At 39.8% G+C, this 27856-nt stretch overlaps 2 protein-coding genes and 1 pseudogene across 4 annotated transcripts; 1 reads left to right on the top strand and 2 right to left on the bottom strand.

Annotated features, from left to right (window-relative positions):
* Positions 1-10999: 10999 nt before the first annotated feature.
* On the bottom strand, positions 11000-12928 carry LOC109203267 (interferon a3-like). Of its 3 annotated transcripts, none has more exons than XM_025909989.1 (6): positions 12908-12928; positions 12025-12104; positions 11839-11922; positions 11548-11697; positions 11366-11449; positions 11000-11258 (listed from the first exon to the last, which is right to left on the bottom strand). In XM_025909989.1, exons 2-6 carry the CDS (start codon positions 12079-12081, stop codon positions 11160-11162), a joined length of 474 nt encoding a protein of 157 aa, XP_025765774.1. In that variant the 5' UTR covers positions 12082-12104; positions 12908-12928; the 3' UTR covers positions 11000-11159. The 3 variants fall into 3 exon arrangements, with proteins under 3 accessions (XP_025765774.1, XP_019218244.1, XP_019218242.1); XM_019362699.2 differs by lacking the exon at positions 12908-12928 and adding an exon at positions 12271-12391; XM_019362697.2 differs by lacking the exon at positions 12908-12928 and having other exon boundaries at positions 12025-12171.
* Positions 12929-14476: 1548 nt separating this feature from the next.
* On the top strand, positions 14477-15486 carry LOC112847710 (interferon a3-like). Its single transcript, XM_025909953.1, has 4 exons — positions 14477-14530; positions 14630-14704; positions 15106-15255; positions 15397-15486. Exons 1-4 carry the CDS (start codon positions 14477-14479, stop codon positions 15484-15486), a joined length of 369 nt encoding a protein of 122 aa, XP_025765738.1.
* Positions 15487-25879: 10393 nt separating this feature from the next.
* LOC109203156 (interferon a3-like) lies at positions 25880-27036 on the bottom strand (annotated as a pseudogene).
* Between the last annotated feature and the right edge of the window lie 820 nt (positions 27037-27856).

Consider the following 27856-nt stretch of genomic DNA (forward strand, 5'->3'; position numbering starts at 1 on the left):
CTTTTAACAATCAATGTAAATCTATTTTAGATACGGTGGCACCTCTGAAACTAACTGTTGTCCATTCTTCAAATTTCTGTCCTTGGATAAATGAAAATATTCGAAATTTTAGGAGATATTGTCGCAAATTAGAACGTTTATGGAAGGCTTCCAAGCTTGAGGTCCATAGGGTACATCTCAAGGAATCAATTTTCTTACTTAATGACATGATAAAAAAATGCCAGAACTGAATATTTTGCTAATCTAATAGCTTCGAAAAAGAAAAATCCCAGAGTATTGTTTGATACAATTAAGAACATTGTCTCTCCTGATGTTCCTCATGTACCAGTCTATACTAGATCTGATTGTAATGAGTTTTTAAACCATTTTGTTAATAAGGTCGCTGCCATCAGGTCTAATATTTCTCCATCATCCTCTCAGTATCACACTGACACGTTGCTTACCTCTGACACCTGGTCCTCTTTTGCTCCTGTTACCTTACAGGACATCAGTGCTCTGCTTGGTCAGATGAAACTGACTTCAAGCCACCTTGATGTACTTCCTCCATCATTTTTCATTAGTGTGTTTGACTCTATTGGCCCCTGTATTCTGGAAATAATTAATACTTCTCTTTATAATGGCTCAGTTCCCAGCTATTTTAAACAAGCTATTGTTGAACCAATATTAAAGAAATCAAATTTGGACCCATCTCTTCCAAGCAGTTACAGGCCAATATCAAAATTACCATTGGTGTCAAAGATCTTGGAAAAAACAGTTGCAGAACAACTTAACAACTTTTTGGAGAAGAACAATGTTCTGGACATTTTCCAGTCTGGTTTCCGCAAATTGCACTCCACTGAAACCGCTTTGCTTAAAGTATCTAGTGACATTTTGATGGCAGCAGACTCTGGAGAGTACACCGTTCTGGTTCTGTTGGATCGCAGCTCTGCTTTTGATACTGTTGATCACAGCATCATGATAAATAGGCTGAAGGATTTGTTCGGGATTACTGGTGTTGTTTTGAAATGGTTTATGTCGTACCTGTCTGAGAGATCCTTTACTGTCTGTATCAATCATGTGTTGTCTGAAACGTCAGTTCTGCCTTCTGGGGTACCTCAAGGATCTGTTTTAGGTCCTATTCTCTTTTTGCTGTATATACACTCCCTCTAGGCCAAATTATCAAACGTTACAGTAATATTTCTTATCTCTATGCTGATGACATTCAGTTATACTGTTCTTTCAAAGCTTCTGAGTTTTATAAATTGTCTTGTTTAAATAATTGTCTGTCAGAAATCAAACAATGGGTAAATGACAATTTCCTCCAGTTAAATGCAGATAAAACAGAAACCTTGATTATTGCACCTGATCACATGCTCTCAGAAATTCAGCAGCATATCAGTTTTTTAGACCCTTCATTTCAGTCGAGTCTCAGAAACTTAGGTGTTATATTTGACAGTTCAATGTCTCTTGAGAAACACTCTAAACAACTTGTCCGGAACTGTTTTTATCATTTAAGAAACATTTCTAAACTCAGACTACTGGTGTCAAAGGCGGAAGTTGAGTTGATTATTCATGCTTTTATCTCTTCTCGTTTGGATTATTGTAACGGTCTTTTTACGTGTCTCAACAAATCAGCTCTGGATCGCCTTCAGTCTGTACAGAATGCAGCGGCAAGACTTTTAACTGGTACAAACAAGAGGTCTCACATTACTCCAGTTTTGGCTTCTCTTCATTGGTTGCCAGTAAATTTTAGGGTTCATTTTAAAATTTTAGTTGTAACTTTTAGAGCTCTGCACGGTGAAGCTCCCCAGTATATCTCTGACCTGTTGAAACCTCATGCTTCATCCCGAGCACTTAGGTCTTCAGGTCAGAGGCTACTGGTGGTCCCACGTACTAGGTTTAAAACACGTGGGGATCGGGCTTTTCAGGCACTGGCACCTAGGCTGTGGAACTCCCTGCCGTTGTCTTTACGCTGTCTAGACTCTACTGACTCCTTTAAAAAGCAGCTGAAGACATTTTTATACAAACGGGCTTTTAATTAATTTTAACTTGTATGTCTGATCTTATTGTGAAGCACTTTGTGATTTTTATCTGTGAAATGTGCTATATGAATAAATTTTACTTACATTAGAAACATTGTCCAGAATTATATAGAAAGACTGGTTTGATTCTTCACAAAAGTTCTGATACCTCATATGGAGTGAGTATGAGCACCAAGACCACTTTAAAAACTTTCTGGGGTTTTTAAAGTGGTGAGTAGGTTTCTTGAATACATCTTACTTTTTTTTTTTTCCTTCTCCACACTCTATACATCCATGCTCTTCCGCTTATCCAGGGCTGAGTTGCTTGGCAGCACTGTAAGCAGAGAAGGCCAGACCTTCCTCTCCCTGGCCAACTCTCCCTGAACATCAAGGCATTCCCAGGTCAGCTGAGAGCTATAATCCCTCCAGTGTGTTTTAGATCTGCCCTGGTGCCTCATTCAATTCAATTCAATTCAGTTTTATTTACATAGCACCAAATCACAACAACAGTCGCCTCAAGGCACTTTATATTGTACAGTAGATCCTACAATAATAGATACAGACAAAAACACAACAATCCTATGACCCCCTATGAGCAAGCACTTTGGCGACAGTGGGAAGGAAAAACTCCCTTTTAAAAGGAAGAAACCCGGCCACCTCTCCCCGAACAACAAGGCATTCCCAGGTCAGCCTAGATATACAATTCCTCCAGCGCATGATGGATCTGCCCTGGTGCTTTATGCGGACAAAGCTCCTGCAGTGGTTGTATAAGGTTGAATGGCCCGTAGCAATTGGCCAGAAACCCCCAACTCCCAGAGCACATTCCACAGGACACTCTGAGGGACAAGGTCGAATGCCTTCTTGTAACGCAAAGTTATTTAAGGGCTAGTGTTATTGCAATGGACGAGTTTATTGACTGACGCGCAGAAGAAATGGTTCTTTATGGAGCCTAGATGGTGTGAATGATGAGACCAAAGACTGCAGTATCTTGTACCAAAAATATATTGAATAAATGGGGAAAAGGGGAAATGGACCAAAATAATCAATACAACACACAACATAAATAAATGCCCACAATCAAATAATTGTGTAACAAATAATAAATCAATTGCTGTGATTTCCTGTGCAACAGTCCTTTTGTTAAGAGTCCTTTTCGGTCCTTTTTCTTTTTAAAGTTCACTTTTTAAGGTATTCCTCCTTAGGGTCCAGTTTCATACAATGGGGAAAAAATATGTCCGTAATCCATAGACGGCAAAGCGGGGGAAAAAAACAAGAATGGTCCTACCGGCTCGCCACTTCAATATGAAGAAGATCAATTTAAAGGGAAAAAAAACCTGACCTGTAGGCCAGAAAAATATCCATTAGTAAATCAAAATCAATTCAGTTTACCGGTAAACAAATACATTTTTCTGCAAGTCTATGTAACAATGCAAATCATCATCATCATCATCATCATCAGTCACAAATGTACAACAGTTAAATTAGTAATCATCTTGGCTACGTAGCTTAATCTACAGGGTGGGCCATTTATATGGATACACCGTAATAAAATGGGAATGGTTGGTGATATTTAAGTCCTGTTTGTGGCACATTAGTATATGTGAGGGGGCAAACTCCTCAAGATGGGTGGTGACCATGGTGGCCATTTAGAAGTCGGCCATCTTGGATACAACTTTTGTTTTTTCAATAGGAAGAGGGCCATGTGACACATCAAACTTATTGGTAATGTCACAAGAAAAACAATCGTGTGCTTGGTTTCAATGTAACTTTATTCTGTCATGAGTTATTTACAAGTTTCTGACCACTTATAAAATGTGTTCAATGTGCTGCCCATTGTGTTGGATTGTCAATGCAACCCTCTTCTCCCACTCTTCACACACTGATAGCAACACCGCAGGAGAAATGCCAGCACAGGCATCCAGTATCCGTAGTTTCAGGTGCTGCACATCTCGTTTCTTCACACCATAGACAATTGCCTTCAGATGACCCCAAAGATAAAAGTCTAAGGGGGTCAGATTGGGAGACCTTGGGGGCCATTCAACTGGCAGACGATGACCAATCCACTTTCCAGGAAACTGTTCATCTAGGAATGCTCGGACCTGGCACCCATAATGTGGTGGTGCACCATCTTGCTGGAAAAACTCAGGGAACGTGCCAGCTTTAGTGCATAAAGAGGAAAACACATCATCATGTAGCAATTTCAAATATCCAGTGGCCTTGAGGTTTCCATTGATGAAGAATGGACCCACTATCGTTGTACCCCATATACCACACCAAACCATCACTTTTGTTGTTCCAACAGTCTTGGAGGGATCCATCCAATGTGGGTTAGTGTCAGACCAACAGCGGTGGTTTTGTTTGTTAACTTCACCATTCACATAAAAGTTTGCCTCATCACTGAACAAAATCTTCTGCGTGAACTGAGGGTCCTGTTCCAATTTTTGTTTTGCCCATTCTGCAAATTCTGTGTGCCAATCTGGGTCATCCTCATTGAGATGCTGCAGTAGCTGGAGTTTGTAAGGGTGCCATTTGTGAGCAGCTAATATCCGCCGAAGGGATGTTCGACTAATGCCACTCTCCAGTGACATGCGGCGAGTGCTACGCTGTGGGCTCTTGCTGAATGAAGCTAGGACAGCCACTGATGTTTCTTCATTAGAGACAGTTTTCTTGCGTCCACACTTTGGCAAATCCAACACTGAACCAATTTCACGAAACTTAGCAAGCAGTTTGCTAACTGTAGCATGGGAGATGGGTGGTCTCGTAGGGTGTCTTGCATTGAAATCTGCTGCAATGACCCGGTTACTGCGTTCACCAGATATCAACACAATTTCGATCCGCTCCTCACGTGTTAACCTCTTCGACATGTCAATGGCTGTGAACAAAGAGAAACTTGTAAATAACTCATGAAAGAATAAAGTTATGTTGAAACCAAGCACACCTTTGTTTTTCTTGTGACATTACCAATAAGTTTGATGTGTCACATGGCCCTCTTCCTATTGAAAAAACAAAAGTTGTATCCAAGATGGCCGACTTCTAAATGGCCACCATGGTCACCACCCATCTTGAGGAGTTTGCCCCCTCACATATACTAATGCGCCACAAACAGGACTTTAATATCACCAACCATTCCCATTTTATTACGGTGTATCCATATAAATGGCCCACCCTGTATATATTCCAGTAGCGTTCGCTACAAACAAATATAAAAATAACAATAAAGGAAAACAACTGTCTAACAGACAGCATAGCCGAATTCAAGGCAACACATAACAATAATCATTTAATTGCACTTTGTTTCAAAGTAAGCCCATTAAAGTGCTTAAGGAAATAAAGGTGTTCAAAAACAGCGGTTTTTGAACCGGAGTTCTGCTCGCGGTGGGAACGCCGCCGAACAAAGTCATTTGTTAATCGCGAAAACGGCCGGCTGGTTACTGACGACTAAAAGGTTGTTATTAGTAGATGTTAAGAACACTTACCGCTGAGGTGATACAATTTTATAGACGGGTTTAGGGGAGAAAAACGCTTTGTTTTCCAACGCGGTTCCACACGACATAAGCTTACAGCCACAGCAGGAGTCGAACCCGGAAGTATCCCTCCACGGCCGTATTCATAGTTGCCGCGACGTGGAAGGAGCCAATCAGGAGAGGGGCCTCAAATCAGCTGGCTTGAGTCATTTGACAGGGAGTAGTTGATATGGGTTACATTCTCCAAGTCCACAAGGCACATGTAGACTGGTTGGGCAAACTCCCTTGCACCCTCAAGTCGAGAGGATAAAAAGCTGGTCCAGGGTTCCACGACCAGGACGAAAACTGCATTGTTCCTCTTGTATCCAAAGTTCGACTAATGGACGGACTCCTTTCCAGCACCCTGGCATAGACTTTTCCAAGGAGGCTGAGGAATGTGATTCCCTATAGGTGGAACACATCCATTGGTCCCCCTTCTTAAAGACGGGAACCACCACCCCGGTCTGACAATCCAGAGGTACCGTGCCTGATCTCCACACAACATTGTAGAGGTGTGTCAACCAAAACAGGCCTACAGCATCCAGAGCCTTCAGGAGCTCAGGGCGAACCTCATCCACCCCCGAGGCTCTGCCACCAAGGAGTTGTTTAACTAGCTCAGTGACCTCACCCCCAGAGATGGACGACTGGCTCCCTTCATCCCCCGACTCTGCCAGTGGGCTTAAGTAGGTCCGCGAATTATTCCGCCCACTTCCCCAAAATGCTGTCAGTTGAAGTCAGCAGTGCTCCACCTGCACTATTCACAGTGCAGGTAGAGCATCGCTTTTCTCACCTGAGTTACCGGACGGTTTGGCAGAATCTCTTCAAGGTAGTCCCAAAGGCTTTTTCCTTGGCCTGCCCGAACTCCTTCCACTGGGTTGTAAACTCTGCCGGAGGTGTGAGTTGAAGATCTTGCTAGCCATCCCTCGAGCATGTCCTGGATCTTCGCTGATGCCTCATTCAATTCAATTCAGTTTTATTTATATAGCACCAAATCACAACAACAGTCACCTCAAGCCACTTTATATTGTACAGTAGATCCTACAATAATAGATACAGAGAAAAACCCAACAATCCTATGAGCCCCTATGAGCAAGCACTTTGGCGACAGTGGGAAGGAAAAACTCTTTTAACAGGAAGAAATCTCCAGCAGAACCAGGCTCAGGGAGGGGCGGGGCCATCTGCTGCGACAGGTTGGGGTGAAAGAAGGAAAACAGGATAAAGACATGCTGTGGAAGAGATTAATAGCAGGTGCGATTCAATGCAGAGAGGTCTATTAACACATAGTGAGTAGGAGAGGTGACTAGAAAGGGAAAAACTCAATGCATCATGGGAGTCCCCCGGCAGCCTATGTCTATTGCAGCATAACTAAGGGAGGATTCAGGGTCACCTGGTCCAGCCCTAACTATATGCTTTCGCAAAAAGGAACGTTTTAAGCCTGATCTTAAAAGTAGAGATAATGTCTGTCTCCCGAATCCAAACTGGAAGCTGGTTCCATAGAAGAGGGGTCTGAAAACTAAAGGCTCTCCCTCCCATTCTACTTTTAAATATTCTAGGAACAACAAGTAGGCCTGCAGTGCGAGAGCGAAGTGCTCTAACAGGGTGAAATGGTATTACAAGGTCATTAAGATAAGATGGGGCCTGATTATTCAAGACCTTGTATGTGAGGAGCAGGATTTTGAATTCAATTCTGGATTTAACAGGAAGCCAATGAAGGGAAGCCAATACAGGAGAGATATGCTCTCTTTCTAGTCCCTGTCAGGACTCTTGCTGCAGCATTTTGGATTAATTGAAGGCTTTTCAAGGGAGCTTTTAGGACTTCCTGATAATAATGAATTACTGTAGTCCAGCCTGGAAGTAATAAATGCATGAACTAGTTTTTCAGCATCACTCCGAGGACAGGATATTTCTAATTTTAGAGATGTTGTGCAAATGGAAGAAGGCAGTCTTACATATTTGTTTAATATGTGCATTGAAGGATATGTCTTGGTCAAAAATGACTCCAAGGTTCCTCACAGTGTTACTGGAGGCCAAGGTAATGCCATCCAGAGTAAGAATCTGGTTAGATACCATATTTCTAAGATTTTCAGGGCCGAGTACAATAACCTCAGTTTGATCTGAATTAAGAAGCAGAAAGTTAGCGGCCATCCAGGTCTTTATGTCTTTAAGACATTCCTGCAGTTTAACTAATTGGTGTGTGTTATCTGGCTTCGTAGATAGAGCTGCGTGTCATCAGCATAGCAGTGAAAATGTATACCATGTCTTCTAATGATACTGCCTAAGGGAAGCATGTATAATGTAAACAGAATTGGTCCTATCACTGAACCCTGTGGAACACCATAGTGGACCTTAGTGTGTGAAGAGGACTCTCCATTTACATGCACAAATTGGAGTCTATTAGAGTCTATTAGATACATATGATACAACCCACTGCAGCGCAGTACCTGTAATACCTACAGCGTGCTCTAATAGAATATTATGGTCAACAGTATCGAACGCTGCACTGAGGTCTAGCAGGACAAGCACAGAGACAAGTCCACTGTCAGAGGCTATAATGGAGACCTGGGGTTCTATTATCTTGTTTGTATTTTTATTAATTGATTGGGAATTAAAAAGTATAATAAAGAAATCACACATTAGTTCTTATGAATTCTTTATTAGGTTTACTTGATGTAGGATTAAATTGACAGCTTGTAAATGAGAAGAGACAAGGGGACTGGCTAGTGATGGGTCCAGCAACACTGACGCACCGACGCTTGTATCAAGCTCACCTAGCGAAGCCTGTATCGGTGCGTGCGTCGCTTTAAGAAAAAGTCACGTGATCGATACAGCTGCTGTATCGCTCATTGCCAACGCGCCAAACTGTGTTTAAAAGGTACCGCATCCGCATCTGCCAACGGAATGAGTCACCACAAAAAAAAAAAAAAAAAAAAAACAAAAAAAAAAAAAACAAAACAAAAAAAAAAAAAAAAAAAAAACACGAAATTACTCTCGCAAAGATTAAAAAAAAAAAAAAATACACATCTCTCCATAACAAAATGGAGCCCGAAAGAAAAAGAAATGTTTCTGCTGTGTGGGATCATTTTGATCTTTTAACTGCAAATAAGGTAATAGTTTGTCTGTTTTTGTTTCAGTGTAATCTATCAGAATAAGAAAAACAGCAATGTGAGTTGAAGTGTAAATTATTTATTTCATTTTATGCAGGTTAAATGTCGCATCTGTTCTGCATTTCTTACACAAACAAAAGCACCTCCTCAATGTTTAGGCATTACAGAGCCAAACATGAAAATGAGGAGACAAACACACTGAGAATGAACACTGGTAGGCCTATATTGACACTGAACAGCTTTATCATTTTTTTTTTTATAAAATTAATATGTGTTTTATTATTTTGAAATCAAGCATCTAGGAAGACTGTTCTGGACCAGGCAGTCCTGAATTTTATTATAAAGGACTGCCAACCCCTTAGTATTGTGGAGAGTGTTGAAGAGAAACATTCCAAGATCAGAGGATCCTTTAAGGGACTGGGGGAACTGGAAGACATCTTATCAGAACCTTTTCCACCTGGCTTTACAGTTTGTGTACCCCAGCTTCATCTGTGCCTGTGAGTTTTCCAAAGCTGGGGAAATGGTGTCAAAAAAACGCAATAGACTGAATGCAAAGACATTGGATAAACTTATTTTTCTAAATAGAATTTTATAATAAACTCTGAGTCAAATGGGTAATATTACATTCACAATACTTTCATTTTAATTTTCACTTAGTGTCATTCACAATATATTTTATAGATGTCTACAATATTTGAAATGTAAAAGATATAAAATGATTCCATGGAAAGTACAATACCTTACAGTGTACAAGTATGACGAGGTCATTGAATCAGTGTCTGTTGTGAGTCTCAAGTAAGTTGCCTGCAATGATATTTAAGGTCCAGCAGGTGTCAGTATGGAGCAAAACAGCAACACTGTGTCGACACAGTATCAATACAGTTTGGGGAATGTGCTGAAACGCTTCACGAGGCCTCATCTACCCATCACTAGGACTGGCCATCCTACCTGTGTCAGAAAAGAGCCGAAGTTAGAGCTGCTTATATTCAATCATTTGTCGATAACCTAAACATATGTGAAAAGAGAATTTGGAAAAGTACTCACCTATCCTGGTTGCTTCTTGCAGGATGTGGCGTAAAAGAGTGAAAGCAGCTCAATCACCTGCTTAAGAGCTCCTGGAGCAGACCAGTGTGCCAGGTTAGGGGAGTATGGTTAAGAATGGTTTTAATTTAGATAGTAATGGTTGAAGCTTGAGTTATTGATTTGTTTATAGTGCGTGTTGGAAATATGTATATGTTTGTTTTGTGCTCTAATGTTATTGTATGTTTGTTTGTGTGGAGGGTTATGTTTTCATTTTGATTAGCTAATCCCCATACTTGGGCTCGTCCGGATGCTCACCTGAATAGGTAGAGTATAAAAGGAAGCCATTTTGTTTTTAGTTGTTGGTGTTTGTGCTGTTAACGTGTGCCTTCTTTAATAAAGTGCTAGTCCATGGATATATTTTATTCCAGTCTCGCGTCATATTATTGGAAGGAACCTATGACCGCCGGCCAAAACTGACAGAGGCTATAAGAAGATCATTTGTAACCTTCACTAAAGCTGTTTCTGTGCTGTGATGAGCTCTGAAACCTGACTGAAAGTCTTCAAATAAGCCATTCCTCTGCAGATGATCTGTTAGCTGTTTGACAACTACTCTTTCAGGAATCTTTGAAATGAAAGGAAGGTTGGAGATTGGCCTATAATTAGCTAAGACTGATGGGTCTAGAGATGGCTTTTTAAGTAAAGGTTTAACTACAGCCAGCTTGAAGGCCTGTGATACATACATGCCGATTATTAGAGATAGGTTGATCAGATTTAAGATTGAAGCATTAATTAATGGCAGTAATTCTTTAAACAGTTTTGTAGGAATGGGGTCTAAAATACACGTTGATGGTTTGGAGGACGTAATTATTGAAGTTAACTCAGAAAGATCGATTGGAGAAAAAGAGTCTAAATGAATATCAATGGTATTTAAAGTAGCTGTAGATAATATTACGTCTGTGAGACGATTCTTGGTAATTTTTTCTCTAGTGATTAAAATTTTATTTGTGAAGATGTACATGAAGTCATTACTTGTTAAGGTTAAAGGGATGGTTGGCTCAACAGTGCTCTGACTTTTTGTCAGCCTGGCTACAGTGCTGAAGAGTAACTTAGGGTTGTTCTGATTTTCTTTAATCAGTGACGAATAGTAAGATGTTCTGGCTTTACGGAGGGCTTTCTTATAAAGCAACAAACTATTTCTCCAGGCTAAATGATCATCTTCTAATTGCAATCATAATCTGCTTAAAGGAATTTACAAGCTCCCCATTTTGATAATAAAAATGTAATATAAACAATAAATTCACTTTGTTTGTACAAAGATAGACTCGTTTATTTAATAAAAATATATTTTAAAAAAATGTTCATTTTGCTCATTATGAAGACAATTTTTACAAAATCTTGATCAGCATAGAAAAACAATCAAAACAAAAATAAATATACAAACAACCAAGTAAATAAATAAATAAATTAAATAAATAGACAAGCAATTAGAAGAACACAGCCGTCATCACAGACATGACAACAGACAGGTTTTAGTGGGCAGTGTGCAGAGATGAAGCCAGCTGTTCTGCTCTCATTAGATGGGCTTTGGTTTCCTTCCTGATCACCTCCCAGGCTTCAGCACTGTGACCCTACAGAAATACCAATATTAGTATTATTATTACTGAAATAAGTTATTCCATCTATTTATCTTAAGGATGATCTAAACCCCAAATTAATGAGAATGATGTGATCTTACCATTTCCTTTAAGATATGATGTGAGAGTCTCTTAAAATACATGTGCAGCTTTGTGGTTTTCCTCTTGTGACCGTGGCTCCCAATCTAATTTAATTACAAGCAAAATGACAATTAAGAATATGTCATGTCATGTAAAGTATCATATTCATATGTACTAAAAGCCTAACTGAAAGTGAACTTACACAGGAGTGAAGCTCTTCAGCCTGTTTGTTGACAATATTGAGAAAGTTCCTCACTGTGCTGTGCTCCCATGATGCAGAGCTGTGATCCTCCTCAAACAGGACAGCCACCTCCTCCAGAACCTGAACTGTGAAAGCCAGTTTATCCTCAGCCTGGAAGAAAAAGATCAAACACAGACCACTTTAGAAATGCTTTAATAATAATAAGATTAGATTTAAAAGACACAAGTAACCTGTCATAAGAGAAAATTATCTTTTTTTTCTTTCAATATTCAAAAGCTGAGGTTCACTTACTGATGATTTGGAAACCTGGCGGTACAGGTGATTAGGGAAGGCCACGGTGACCTCCACTTCAGTGGTGTTAGTGACGTTTTTAGCCTGAAACACATTGAGTGTTTTAGTCATCAGATGCTAAAGTGAAATAATTCTAAAACTATTTAAATAACGAATCAACTAATATTAAAACATTAAAACACTTACCATGGTATCAAGTAGATTCAGAGTTTCTTCGTTGTGCTGTCTGAATTTATGATCCATCCATCTGCAGCTTAGCGAGGAGCCTTCAGTGGACAGAGCAAGAAACAGGCAAGCAAAGAGAATCCTGTTCAGCATTTTTAAAAGGTATAAACTTCCTTTGTATGAAGCAAATGTCTCCCGGTGTTCTGATGGAGCAGACCTGCAGCGCCGCATTTATAGCAGAGCGAAAATATTTCATTTTCTATATACCTGGGAAACCCGCAGGTGGATAAGATATCCGAAGTTATAAGGGTTAAAAGTTAGTTGACATCGTTATGAGGATTCCTGGAGATACACATCCATTTGAACACCTAAGAAACATGACGACAAACACAACTCACGACTGATGATTTTATTTGTAACCATAACGTGTATAGGTTTACCTTTTGATACTAAACAGTTAACGTGTTACAGGGATATTAATGCTGCTTTGAGGACATTTAAGTCTATTATGTCAAGAAACGGGCATGTGGCAGGCAGAGAGTGGACCCACAAGCATGAATAGGTGACGAAACAAAACTGATCAGATCACAGGTCAGACATATGTTAACGATAACGTCATTGCAAGTACTACAGGTGCTGGATTGCTTTTCTTGTTTGTTTGTTTGTTTGTTTTGTTTTGCTGAGGGGGCCTTTTTCAATTATTTTTATTTCAGACTCATTCAGAATCGGAGCAGATGAAGACTCCTGGTTTGCCCTCCACTATTGGTCACATGAGGCCAACACAAATACATCACAACTGATTTACAAGTACAGCAGAAGTGCAAGCTGTTTAATAATGAACAAACTGCTAAAAAAGCTAAATGCAGGCCACATGAAATGATGCAATGAACCAAGGTAAATACACCTGCTCATCCATACCTGCGCCTATTCTTCACCCACGTGGCAGCCGCTTTCATTTTCCTCGGTAAAGAGAAAACAAATACCCAAAGTGGAAGCTGTAATTTACGAGTATCACCTATAGGCGGCGTAGAGTTTCTATTTGTAACAAGTGTCACCTGGCAGTTTACTGGCTTCTGCCGTGTGATTGGCAGAGGAACTTTGAACAGGTAGTGGGTGTGTGAGGTGAGGTCAGCGCTCTTCTGTGGGAAGTTCCAGAGACAATTAACTCACTCTGGTGCGAGTGGGTATGTTGTTCGTGTGAAGTTTTAATGGTGTTCAAGCTCTAGATCGACTGCGCGCGATCGATATTCTGTTGTTGTGATGCCTCTGCAGTTAATTTTTTCTTTTTGGTTGATTTGTAATTTCTTTTGGTTAGTCCGTCCAGCCGTAAAGATTGTTATGAATGAAGGGCGGACTAACCTCTCTCGTTTTTATTTTTATCTTTCCGTTTATTTATTTGTGCCACTTCCCTTTTATAAATCCAGACTGCAGGTCACGCATATCGCTGATTCCCAGCTGTGCTGAGACCAGAACTGTTTGCAGTGCGTGCCCACTGGTAAATGGACTGTTGCAAATGGATTGCAGTGTCTCTAAACTGGGTGTGACGGTTTGCAGTGTAGTGTTATTTGCTCGCACCTTTGGTTTGATGGGTCTCATGTGCAGCTGGAATCTTAGTAAAATATGTTTTAAGTCCTGTCTGGGAATGAATGGGAAATGTATGTTTAATTGATGGAATAAATACATTATACATTTATCTCTTTGTCATTTTATTTGACACCTTAGTGCTCTGTTACATATTGTTGTAGACGCCACAAGACTTTCTGTTCTCCGTTCACAGCTCCTGCCCTGCTTTTCAAGACTTTTCATAACACACTGCAACTTATATGACCAGTAGGCTATATTTGGCTTTTTATTTATTTCAGAACCTGAAAAAACAAACTTAAATCACTCTATACTCTTTTCTTCTCTTCTTTATTCAACCCTACTTGAAACTGAAAGCAAACGTGCGTAAGGTGCGTCAATGACGTTTGGTACACATCCGCTTTCATTCTATTTGATCATGAGTGATGAAAAACTGTGTTCAACGTTGGCTGTTTTCATTTTTTAACTTTTTTTTTTTTTTTTAACTGCCATTAATGCCTTGCTACCCGCAAAGAAGGTGAATACTGCCTGCAAAACATTACTGTAAATCTCCAACCTTCAACTTTCCAATATAAAATAATGTAAGAAAGAATTTCGCATAAACAAAATGAAAATGATGTTATAAATCTTTTTGTTTTGTTTTGTTTTGTTTTTTTTTTTTAACTTTCTAGTTGATTAGAAAATGAAATTCTTGCACTCTGCTATAAATGAAGCGCTGGAGGTTTGCTCCATCAGAACACCAGGAGACCTGAGAGTTTGCTTCACACTAAGGAAATTTCTACATTTTTCAAAAATGATCAGCAGGATTTTCATCGCTTGCCTGTTTCTCGGGATGTACAGTACGGGCTCCTCGCTAAGTTGCAAATGGATTGTAAAACATCCAGGCAACAAAATGAGTCAATTCAGTCTGTACAACGAAATAGCTTTAGGTCGACTTCATATGATGGTGAGTGCACTTCTTTGCATAATGTTTAATATGGTATTGATTTAAATAGTTTGATTAGTTTCATGCATGTGATGTGTGTGCGTTTTGTGTGTGATGCAGATTACTAACACCACTAAAATTGAGCACAACGTGACGTTCCCTAATCAACTGTATCAACAGACGTCCAACGCAACAGTAAGTCATCCCCAACTTTTTATATAAAGTTGTTTCTTTTTTTGTTGGAAGAACTGAAAGTGTCGTGATGGCAAATCTACAAAAGTTTGTCTTTACCTATATATAGACTATAGCTATTAAAAGGGTCGTAGGGATTCTCTCCCACAGAGCCAGTGGAGTTGTCTATTATCACGACTCTGTCATAACTCCTGTGTATAATTCAAGGACAAAAATACAAAGAACTCATTTTCAACCATTTATTCCTGTGCAAACTAAGACATATCTGGGAAAATTTTCATTGCTGTGTGGATTCATGTTCTTTGACTTTCTAAGCCATCCATCTTCAAGTGTCACAAAAGTATTCCTATAGTAATCTCTTCTTCTTCTTCTTCTTCTTCTTCTTCTTCTTCTTCTTCTTCCAGGCTGAGGATAAACTGGCTTTCACAGTTCAGATTCTGAAGGAGCTGTCAGCCCTGTTTGAGAAGAATCGCAGCTCTGCACCATGGGAGGAGAACACAGTGGAGAACTTTCTCAATATTGTGAACAAACAGACTGAAGAGCTTCACTCCTGTGTAAGTTCACTTTCATTAGTTTTTGTAATTTTACGATGAATTCAGTCTCTATTATGTAAAAGACCTGACAACTGTGAATAAGTTAAAGTGGTGAATGATTTATTTAAATATATTTTGTTTTATTTCTCTTGATTTACTTAGATTGGAAGCCACAGCAATACGACACAGAAGGGGCAACAGCTGTCTTTCAGGAGAGAAAAGTATTTCAAGAGACTCTTAATAAAATCCTAAAGGAAAATGTAAGCCTGCATTATTTTTACTGAGCCTGTATTTAGATATGACAGATATTTCACCTCTGGTATTTTAATAATAATAATATTGTTTTGTCTGTAGGGTTACAGTGCTGAAGCCTGGGAGGAGATCAGGAACATAACACAAGCCCATCTGAGACAATGTGAATTCCTGGTTGAAACTCTGGAAACTGCCCACTAAAACTTGTCTGTCGGATACATTTTTAAAAATGTATTTGTATTTTTTAATTGGTTTAATTTATTTACTCTATTCATAATATTTACACTATTATTTATTTTTAATATTTGTGTATATTTATTTATTTATTGATTTCTGAAACATTTCCATACAGTAAACTAGACATATTTCATATTATTTTATATGTTAAAGTCAATAAATATTTTCTTACCTCACAAATTGAAATATGTTGACTTTTCTATTCCTGAAATATCCAGAACAATTGTTATGCACTTATTTTTAATGAGTACAATCAAACATAGAAACGTTGTCCAGAATTATATAGAAAGACTGGTTTGATTCTTCACAAAAGCTCTGATACCTCATATGGAGTGAGTATGAGCACCAAGACCACTTTAAAAACTTTTGGGGGTTTTGAAACTCCCTTTTAAAAGGAAGAAACCCGGCCACCTCTCCCCGAACACCAAGGCATTCCCAGGTCAGCCTAGATATATAATCCCTCCAGCGTACGATGGATCTGCCCTGGTGCTTCATGCGGACAAAGCTCCTGCAGTGGTTGTATAAGGTTGAATGGCCTGTAGCAATTGGCCAGAAACCCCCAACTCCCAGAGCACATTCCACAGGACACTCTGAGGGACAAGGTCGAATGCCTTCTCCAAGTCCACAAGGCACATGTAGACTGGTTGGGCAAACTCCCTTGCACCCTCAAGTCGAGAGGATAAAAAGCTGGTCCAGGGTTCCACGACCAGGACGAAAACTGCATTGTTCCTCTTGTATCCAAAGTTCGACTAATGGACGGACTCTCCTTTCCAGCACCCTGGCATAGACTTTTCCAAGGAGGCTGAGGAATGTGATTCCCTATAGGTGAAACACATCCTTTGGTCCCCCTTCTTAAAGACGGGAACCACCACCCCGGTCTGCCAATCCACAGGTACCGCGCCTGATCTCCACACAACATTGTAGAGGTATGTCAACCAAAACAGGCCTACAGCATCCAGAGCCTTCAGGAACTCAGGGTGAACCTCATCCACCCCCAAGGCTCTGCCACCAAGGAGTTGTTTAACTAGCTCAGTGACCTTACCCCTCCCTTCGTCCCCCGACTCTGCCAGTGGGATTAAGTAGGTCCTCGAAGTATTCCGTCCACTTCCCAAAAATGTTGTCAGTTAAAGTCAGCAGTGCCTGCTGCACTACACACAGTGCAGGTAGAGCATCGCTTTTCTCACCTGAGTTGCCGGACGGTTTGGCAGAATCTCTTCGAGGTAGTCCCTAAGGCTTTTTCCGTGGCCTGCCCGAACTCCTGCCACTGGGTTGTAAACTCTGCCGGAGGTGTGAGTTGAAGATCTTGCGGACCGGGGCCTCTCCTAGGCATTCCCAGCACACCCTCACTATACATTTAGGTGTGCCAGGTCTGTCCAACAGCCTCCCCCTTGTACACTGTGTGCTTTTTTATTCTAGTTCTTGAAAAAATTATTTTTTTTGTTTCTTAAGCCACTGAAATCCGACCTTTGAGACATTCAGCATTAAAAAGTAAATAACTCAAGGAATGAACCAGGGTTGTGTCTACACACAAGATTCAAAGAACCCATTTTAAATGGTATATTTAGGCACTTTGTTACTAGCACCTGTCACAACAAAGAAAGAAAGAAAAAATGATTTGTTTGCAGGTTTTTTTTAGTCGTATCTAAAAAAAAAAATGCCAATGATAACAGTATTTTCCATCAACAAGATGATTTCCAATGAGCTATCATCATCAAAAAACAAACAAACTACTAAACAAAAACCAAGCAAACAATAAGAAACATAAAAAATACAGTACAACCAATGAGAAATGGCGAAAGGAGTTAAAAGTCAATAACCGCTTATGCTGAATTACAAAGGAAATAACAGATAAAGTTGATCATAAAAAACAGACACATTGTTAAACTTTTTTTTTTAATTTACAAACTGTGCTTTATGAAAAACTGACATAAGATAAGATAAGATAAGATAAGATAAGATAAGATAAGATGACCTTTATTAGTCCCACAGGTGGGAAATTTGTTTCGTTACAGCAAAAGTGCAAAGTTATGTAGCAGAAATTAGAAAACACTGGAATGCAATAAAATAAAATAAAATACCATATACAATAGAATAAAATAGAATAATATATACAATAGAATAAAATAGAATGCAAATGCTATATACAACTGAGTAAGAAAATACAAAAATACAACTTTGTCAGAGAAAGAATTGCACATATAGCAGTCTTATTGCACATGTGTGGATGTGTGTATTTGATCAGCTGCAAAAGTCTTTATTGTGGAGTCTGACAGCAGTGGGGAGGAAAACCTGCGAAATCTCTCCGTCCGCACCGTGGGTGCCGCAGCCTGCCGCTGAAGGAGCTGCTCAGTGCTGTCACAGTCTCCTGCATGGGGTGGGAGATGTTGTCCAACAGGGATGACAGCTTAGCCGCCATTCTCCTGTCACTCACCACCTCCACTGGGTCCAGAGGGCATCCTAGAACAGAGCTGGCCCTTCGGATCAGCCTGTTCAGTCTCTTCCTGTCCCCAGCAGAGATGCTGCCGCCCCAGCAGACCACACCATAAAAGATGGCTGAGGCCACCACAGAGTCATAGAAGGTCTTCAGGAGTGGGCCCTCCACTCCAAACGACCTGAGTCTCCGCAGCAGGTACAGCCTACTCTGCCCTTTCCTGTAGAGGGCGTTGAGTTATGAGTCCAGTCCAGTTTGTTGTTCAGATGAACACCAAGGTACCTGTAGCTGTCCACAGTCTCAATGTCCATACCTTGGATGTTCAGTGGTTGCAGTGGAGGATGTTTGTGCCTGCGGAAGTCTACCACCAGCTCCTTGGTTTTACTGGCGTTGATCTGGAGGTAGTTAGAGTCAGTCCTCTGTACTCCTTGTCGTCCCCATCAGTGATGAGGCCGACTATTGCAGAGTCATCAGAGAACTTCTGCAGGAAGCACTGGGTGAAGTTGTGGGAGAAGTCTGCAGTGTAGATGGTGAAGAGGAATGGAGCCAGAACCGTTCCCTGTCCGACACGCAGCCCTGAGTCCTCACATACTGTGGTCGGTCGGTGAGGTAGTCCAAAATCCAGGTAGTGAGGTGATGGTCCACTCCTGAGTTCTCCAGCTTGTCCTTCAGGACCGAGGGAAGAATAGTGTTGAAGGCACTGGAGAAATCAAAGAACATGATTCTCACAGTGCTCCCAGCGGTCTCCAGGTGAGCGAGGGAACGATGTAGGAGGTGAATGACGGCATCATCTGCTCCAATGCCAGGTTGGTAGGCAAACTGAAGTGGGTCCAATGATGAGCTCACCAGGTGCCGAAGCTGAGCCAGGACCAGCCGCTCCAGGGTCTTCATCAGGTGGGATGTCAGAGCCACCGGCCTGTAGCTGCTGAGGTCCTTGGGGCGTGAAGTCTTTGGCACTGGTACAACACAGGAGGTTTTCCAGAGCTGTGGGACTCTCCCCAGCCTCAGGCTCAGGTTGAAGATGCGCTCCATCACCCCACACAGTTGGTCCGCGCAGGACCTGACGACCCTTGAGCTGATGCCATCTGGGCCCGCTGCCTTCTTGGCTTTAATCCTCCTCAGTTCCCTCCTAACCTGGGTGGTTGAGAGAGACAAGCTGGAGCCTTGTGTTGAGTGTGTATTGGATGCTGTTGTTGGGGGTGGGGAGGAGTGAGCAGGGTGAATAGAGGAGGTGTGAAGTGTCTGAGGTGTCAGAGGTGGAACAGCAGCAGTGGGGGTGGGTGAGTCTGCAGCCGATGTCGAAGACTGCCTCATGGCTGAATCAAATCTGTTGAAGAAATGATTCAGTTCATTTGCCCACCTCACATCCCTCCCAGGCAGAGAGTTCTGATGTTTGTGGCCCGAGATGGTTCTGAGGCCGCTCCAGACTTCACCAACGTTATTTTGCTGAAGCTGGTTCTCCATCTTCTGCCTGTAGCTGTCCTTCCCATTCCTTATCAGTCCCCTCAGCTCTTTCTGCACCCTTTTCAACTCCTCTTTGTCTTTGGATTTGAAGGCCCTCCTCTTCTGCTTGAGGACAGCTTTAATTTCTGGGGTAATCCAAGGTTTGTTGTTGGAGAAACACCGTACAGTCCTGGTAGGTACGGTGTTATCCACACAGAAATTAATATAGTCAGTAAATGATACAATTACTCCTCCAGTTTAGACATATTTGAGATTGTGTTTAAAACGCCCTCTGTCTCAATACATATGAAGAATAACGCATGGTGGAATGACCACAAAGTAAAAGTTAGACTGATGCAGTACATGAGCACGATGCCTACACAAATACACAGTCATGTGTAAAAGAACTGAAAAATGGTTGAAAAGTTTTTCCATATTAGGGCATTAAAAATAAATAAATACATTCATTAATATAATATAATATGATATAATGTAATATAATATAATAAACTGTCTTAATTGTGTCAATTTACTGATTGACTGACAGAAGAGTTACATCTTATATTATGGGTTTTCTTTTTAACCCATTAAAGAAGACTTTAATTCCTCTTTTGTGAACTTCCAAGCACTGTGGAGTTTTCCCTTTTTTTGTTTTGTTTTTTTGAGACGTTATTTTTGAGTTTAATTGGAATCGAAATCTGGTTAAAGGAACTTACAAGTTTCCCATTTTGATAATAAAAAGTAATATTAACAATAAATTCACTTTGTTTGTAAGAAGATAGACTCTTTTATTTAGTAAAAATATATTTTTCAAAATGTTCAGTTTGCTCATTATGAAGACAAAAATTTTCCAAAATCTTGATCAGCATAGAAAAACAATCACAAAAAACGACACAGCTGACGCATTTCAAGAGACTTTCAAATGAAACCCTAAAGGACAATGTAAGTCTGCATTATTTGTACTAAACCTGTATTTCGATATGACAGATATTACACCTCTGGTATTTTAATAATGATAATATTGTTGTGTCTGTAGGGTTACAGTGCTGAAGCCTGGGAGGAGATCAGGAACATAACAAGCCCATCTGAGACAATGCGCGTTCCTGGTTACATCTCTGGGAACTGCCCACTAAAACTTGTCTGTCGGATAAATTTTTAAAATGTATTTGTATTTCTTAATTGGTTTAATGTATTTATTGTATTCATAATATTTATACTGTTGTTTTATTTATTTATTTATTAGATTTCTGAAAATTTTCCATGAAATAAACTAGACATATTTCTTATTACTTTATATGTTAAAGTCAATAAATATTTTCTTATCTCACAAACTGAGATATGTTGACTTTTCTGTTCCTGAAATATCCAGAATAAGGGTTATGCACTAATTTTTAATGAGTGCAATCAAAAAATATTGTCCAGATTTATATAAAAAGACCGGTTTGATTCTTCACAAAAGCTCTGATACCTCACGTGGAGTGAGTATGAGCACCAAGACCATGTTAAAGACTTTCTTTGGTTTTTAAAGTGGTGAGTTGTTCTCCAGCTTCCTTGAATATATCTTACATTTTTTTTCTTATACACTGTCTATCCATCCGTCTTCTTCCACTTATCCAGGGCCGAGTCGCTGGGCAGCAGTCTAAGCAGAGAAGGCCAGACCTCCCTCTCGCCGGCCAACTCTCCCTGAACACCAAGGCATTCCCAAGTCAGCTGAGAGCTATAATCCTCGAGCGTGTCCTGGATCTTCGCTGATGCCTCATTCAATTCAATTCAGTTTTATTTATATAGCACCAAATCACAACAACAGTCACCTCAAGCCGCTTTATATTGTACAGTAGATCCTACAATAATAGATACAGAGAAAAACCCAACAATCCTATGAGCCCCTATGAGCAAGCACTTTGGCGACAGTGGGAAGGAAAAACTCTTTTAACAGGAAGAAATCTCCAGCAGAACCAGGCTCAGGGAGGGGCGGGGCCATCTGCTGCGACAGGTTGGGGTGAAAGAAGGAAAACAGGATAAAGACATGCTGTGGAAGAGATTAATAGCAGGTGCGATTCAATGCAGAGAGGTCTATTAACACATAGTGAGTAGGAGAGGTGACTAGAAAGGGAAAAACTCAATGCATCATGGGAGTCCCCCGGGAGCCTATGTCTATTGCAGCATAACTAAGGGAGGATTCAGGGTCACCTGGTCCAGCCCTAACTATATGCTTTCGCAAAAAGGAACGTTTTAAGCCTGATCTTAAAAGTAGAGATAATGTCTGTCTCCCGAATCCAAACTGGAAGCTGGTTCCATAGAAGAGGGGTCTGAAAACTAAAGGCTCTCCCTCCCGTTCTACTTTTAAATACTCCAGGAACAACAAGTAAGCCTGCAGTGCGAGAGCGAAGTGCTCTAACAGGGTGAAATGGTATTACAAGGTCATTAAGATAAGATGGGGCCTGATTATTCAAGACCTTGTATGTGAGGAGCAGGATTTTGAATTCAATTCTGGATTTAACAGGAAGCCAATGAAGGGAAGCCAATACAGGAGAGATATGCTCTCTTTCTAGTCCCTGTCAGGACTCTTGCTGCAGCATTTTGGATTAATTGAAGGCTTTTCAAGGGAGCTTTTAGGACTTCCTGATAATAATGAATTACTGTAGTCCAGCCTGGAAGTAATAAATGCATGAACTAGTTTTTCAGCATCACTCCGAGGACAGGATATTTCTAATTTTAGAGATGTTGTGCAAATGGAAGAAGGCAGTCTTACATATTTGTTTAATATGTGCATTGAAGGATATGTCTTGGTCAAAAATGACTCCAAGGTTCCTCAGAGTGTTACTGGAGGCCAAGGTAATGCCATCCAGAGTAAGAATCTGGTTAGATACCATATTTCTAAGATTTTCAGGGCCGAGTACAATAACCTCAGTTTGATCTGAATTAAGAAGCAGAAAGTTAGCGGCCATCCAGGTCTTTATGTCTTTAAGACATTCCTGCAGTTTAACTAATTGGTGTGTGTTATCTGGCTTCGTAGATAGAGCTGCGTGTCATCAGCATAGCAGTGAAAATGTATACCATGTCTTCTAATGATACTGCCTAAGGGAAGCATGTATAATGTAAACAGAATTGGTCCTATCACTGAACCCTGTGGAACACCATAGTGGACCTTAGTGTGTGAAGAGGACTCTCCATTTACATGCACAAATTGGAGTCTATTAGATAGTCTATTAGAGTCTATTAGATACATATGATACAACCCACTGCAGCGCAGTACCTGTAATACCTACAGCGTGCTCTAATAGAATATTATGGTCAACAGTATCGAACGCTGCACTGAGGTCTAGCAGGACAAGCACAGAGACAAGTCCACTGTCAGAGGCTATAATGGAGACCTGGGGTTCTATTATCTTGTTTGTATTTTTATTAATTGATTGGGAATTAAAAAGTATAATAAAGAAATCACACATTAGTTCTTATGAATTCTTTATTAGGTTTACTTGATGTAGGATTAAATTGACAGCTTGTAAATGAGAAGAGACAAGGGGACTGGCTAGTGATGGGTCCAGCAACACTGACGCACCGACGCTTGTATCAAGCTCACCTAGCGAAGCCTGTATCGGTGCGTGCGTCGCTTTAAGAAAAAGTCACGTGATCGATACAGCTGCTGTATCGCTCATTGCCAACGCGCCAAACTGTTTAAAAGGTACCGCATCCGCATCTGCCAACGGAATGAGTCACCACAAAAAAAAAAAAAAAAAAAAAAAAAAAAAAAACAAAAAAAAAAAAAAAAAACACGAAATTACTCTCGCAAAGATTAAAAAAAAAAAAAAAAATACACATCTCTCCATAACAAAATGGAGCCCGAAAGAAAAAGAAATGTTTCTGCTGTGTGGGATCATTTTGATCTTTTAACTGCAAATAAGGTAATAGTTTGTCTGTTTTTGTTTCAGTGTAATCTATCAGAATAAGAAAAACAGCAATGTGAGTTGAAGTGTAAATTATTTCATTTTATGCAGGTTAAATGTCGCATCTGTTCTGCATTTCTTACACAAACAAAAGCACCTCCTCAATGTTTAGGCATTACAGAGCCAAACATGAAAATGAGGAGACAAACACACTGAGAATGAACACTGGTAGGCCTATATTGACACTGAACAGCTTTATCATCATTTTTTTTTTTTAAATTAATATGTGTTTTATTATTTTGAAATCAAGCATCTAGGAAGACTGTTCTGGACCAGGCAGTCCTGAATTTTATTATAAAGGACTGCCAACCCCTTAGTATTGTGGAGAGTGTTGAAGAGAAACATTCCAAGATCAGAGGATCCTTTAAGGGACTGGGGGAACTGGAAGACATCTTATCAGAACCTTTTCCACCTGGCTTTACAGTTTGTGTACCCCAGCTTCATCTGTGCCTGTGAGTTTTCCAAAGCTGGGGAAATGGTGTCAAAAAAACGCAATAGACTGAATGCAAAGACATTGGATAAACTTATTTTTCTAAATAGAATTTTATAATAAACTCTGAGTCAAATGGGTAATATTACATTCACAATACTTTCATTTTAATTTTCACTTAGTGTCATTCACAATATATTTTATAGATGTCTACAATATTTGAAATGTAAAAGATATAAAATGATTCCATGGAAAGTACAATACCTTACAGTGTACAAGTATGACGAGGTCATTGAATCAGTGTCTGTTGTGAGTCTCAAGTAAGTTGCCTGCAATGATATTTAAGGTCCAGCAGGTGTCAGTATGGAGCAAAACAGCAACACTGTGTCGACACAGTATCAATACAGTTTGGGGAATGTGCTGAAACGCTTCACGAGGCCTCATCTACCCATCACTAGGACTGGCCATCCTACCTGTGTCAGAAAAGAGCCGAAGTTAGAGCTGCTTATATTCAATCATTTGTCGATAACCTAAACATATGTGAAAAGAGAATTTGGAAAAGTACTCACCTATCCTGGTTGCTTCTTGCAGGATGTGGCGTAAAAGAGTGAAAGCAGCTCAATCACCTGCTTAAGAGCTCCTGGAGCAGACCAGTGTGCCAGGTTAGGGGAGTATGGTTAAGAATGGTTTTAATTTAGATAGTAATGGTTGAAGCTTGAGTTATTGATTTGTTTATAGTGCGTGTTGGAAATATGTATATGTTTGTTTTGTGCTCTAATGTTATTGTATGTTTGTTTGTGTGGAGGGTTATGTTTTCATTTTGATTAGTTAATCCCCATACTTGGGCTCGTCCGGATGCTCACCTGAATAGGTAGAGTATAAAAGGAAGCCATTTTGTTTTTAGTTGTTGGTGTTTGTGCTGTTAACATGTGCCTTCTTTAATAAAGTGCTAGTCCATGGATATATTTTATTCCAGTCTCGCGTCATATTATTGGAAGGAACCTATGACCGCCGGCCAAAACTGACAGAGGCTATAAGAAGATCATTTGTAACCTTCACTAAAGCTGTTTCTGTGCTGTGATGAGCTCTGAAACCTGACTGAAAGTCTTCAAATAAGCCATTCCTCTGCAGATGATCTGTTAGCTGTTTGACAACTACTCTTTCAGGAATCTTTGAAATGAAAGGAAGGTTGGAGATTGGCCTATAATTAGCTAAGACTGATGGGTCTAGAAATGGCTTTTTAAGTAAAGGTTTAACTACAGCCAGCTTGAAGGCCTGTGATACATACATGCCGATTATTAGAGATAGGTTGATCAGATTTAAGATTGAAGCATTAATTAATGGCAGTAATTCTTTAAACAGTTTTGTAGGAATGGGGTCTAAAATACACGTTGATGGTTTGGAGGACGTAATTATTGAAGTTAACTCAGAAAGATCAATTGGAGAAAAAGAGTCTAAATGAATATCAATGGTATTTAAAGTAGCTGTAGATAATATTACGTCTGTGAGACGATTCTTGGTAATTTTTTCTCTAGTGATTAAAATTTTATTTGTGAAGATGTACATGAAGTCATTACTTGTTAAGGTTAAAGGGATGGTTGGCTCAACAGTGCTCTGACTTTTTGTCAGCCTGGCTACAGTGCTGAAGAGTAACTTAGGGTTGTTCTGATTTTCTTTAATCAGTGACGAATAGTAAGATGTTCTGGCTTTACGGAGGGCTTTCTTATAAAGCAACAAACTATTTCTCCAGGCTAAATGATCATCTTCTAATTGCAATCATAATCTGGTTAAAGGAACTTACAAGCTCCCCATTTTGATAATAAAAATGTAATATAAACAATAAATTCACTTTGTTTGTACAAAGATAGACTCGTTTATTTAATAAAATATATTTTAAAAAAATGTTCATTTTGCTCATTATGAAGACAAAATTTTTACAAAATCTTGATCAGCATAGAAAAACAATCAAAACAAAAATAAATATACAAACAACCAAGTAAATAAATAAATAAATTAAATAAATAGACAAGCAATTAGAAGAACACAGCCGTCATCACAGACATGACAACAGACAGGTTTTAGTGGGCAGTGTGCAGAGACGAAGCCAGCTGTTCTGCTCTCATTAGATGGGCTTTGGTTTCCTTCCTGATCACCTCCCAGGCTTCAGCACTGTGACCCTACAGAATACCAATATTAGTATTTTATTACTGAAATAAGTTATTCCATCTATTTATCTTAAGATGATCTAAACCCCAAATTAATGAGAATGATGTGATCTTACCATTTCCTTTAAGATATGATGTGAGAGTCTCTTAAAATACATGTGCAGCTTTGTGGTTTTCTTCTTGTGACCGTGGCTCCCAATCTAATTTAATTACAAGCAAAATGACAATTAAGAATATGTCATGTCATGTAAAGTATCATATTCGAATGTACTAAAAACCTAACTGAAAGTGACTTACACAGGAGTGAAGCTCTTCAGCTGTTTGTTGACAATATTGAGAAAGTTCCTCACTGTGCTGTGCTCCCATGATGCAGAGCTGTGATCCTCCTCAAACAGGACAGCCACCTCCTCCAGAACCTGAACTGTGAAAGCAGTTTATCCTCAGCCTGGAAGAAGAAGATCAACACAGACCACTTTAGAAATGCTTTAATAATAATAGAGTAGATTTAAAGACACAAGTAACCTGTCATAAGAGAAAATTATCTTTTTTTTCTTTCAATATCAAAAGCTGAGGTTCACTTACTGATGATTTGGAAACCTGGCGGTACAGGTGATTAGGGAAGGCCACGGTGACCTCACTTCAGTGGTGTTAGTGACGTTTTTAGCCTGAAACACATGAGTGTTTTAGTCATCAGATGCTAAAGTGAAATAATTCTAAAACTATTTAAATAACGAATCAACTAATATTAAAACATTAAAACACTACCATGGTATCAAGTAGATTCAGAGTTTCTTCGTTGTGCTGTCTGAATTTATGATCCATCCATCTGCAGCTTAGCGAGGAGCCTTCAGTGGACAGAGCAAGAAACAGGCAAGCAAAGAGAATCCTGTTCAGCATTTTAAAAGGTATAAACTTCCTTTGTATGAAGCAAATGTCTCCCGGTGTTCTGATGGAGCAGACCTGCAGCGCCGCATTTATAGCAGAGCGAAAATATTTCATTTTCTATATACCTGGGAAACCCGCAGGTGGATAAGATATCCGAAGTTATAAGGGTTAAAAGTTAGTTGACATCGTTATGAGGATTCCTGGAGATACACATCCATTTGAACACCTAAGAAACATGACGACAAACACAACTCACGACTGATGATTTTATTTGTAACCATAACGTGTATAGGTTTACCTTTTGATACTAAACAGTTAACGTGTTACAGGGATATTAATGCTGCTTTGAGGACATTTAAGTCTATTATGTCAAGAAACGGGCATGTGGCAGGCAGAGAGTGGACCCACAGCATGAATAGGTGACGAAACAAAACTGATCAGATCACAGGTCAGACATATGTTAACGATAACGTCATTGCAAGTACTACAGGTGCTGGATTGCTTTTCTTGTTTGTTTGTTTGTTTTTGTTTTGTTTTGCTGAGGGGGGCTTTTTCAATTATTTTTATTTCAGACTCATTCAGAATCGGAGCAGATGAAGACTCCTGGTTTGCCCTCCACTATTGGTCACATGAGGCCAACACAATACATCACAACTGATTTACAAGTACAGCAGAAGTGCAAGCTGTTTAATAATGAACAAACTGCTAAAAAAGCTAAATGCAGGCCACATGAAATGATGCAATGATGCAATGAACCAAGGTAAATACACCTGCTCATCCATACCTGCGCCCATTCTTCACCCACGTGGCAGCCGCTTTCATTTTCCTCGGT

This window comes from Oreochromis niloticus, linkage group LG8 (assembly GCF_001858045.2).
Source record: "Oreochromis niloticus isolate F11D_XX linkage group LG8, O_niloticus_UMD_NMBU, whole genome shotgun sequence".
NCBI lineage: Eukaryota > Metazoa > Chordata > Actinopteri > Cichliformes > Cichlidae > Oreochromis > Oreochromis niloticus.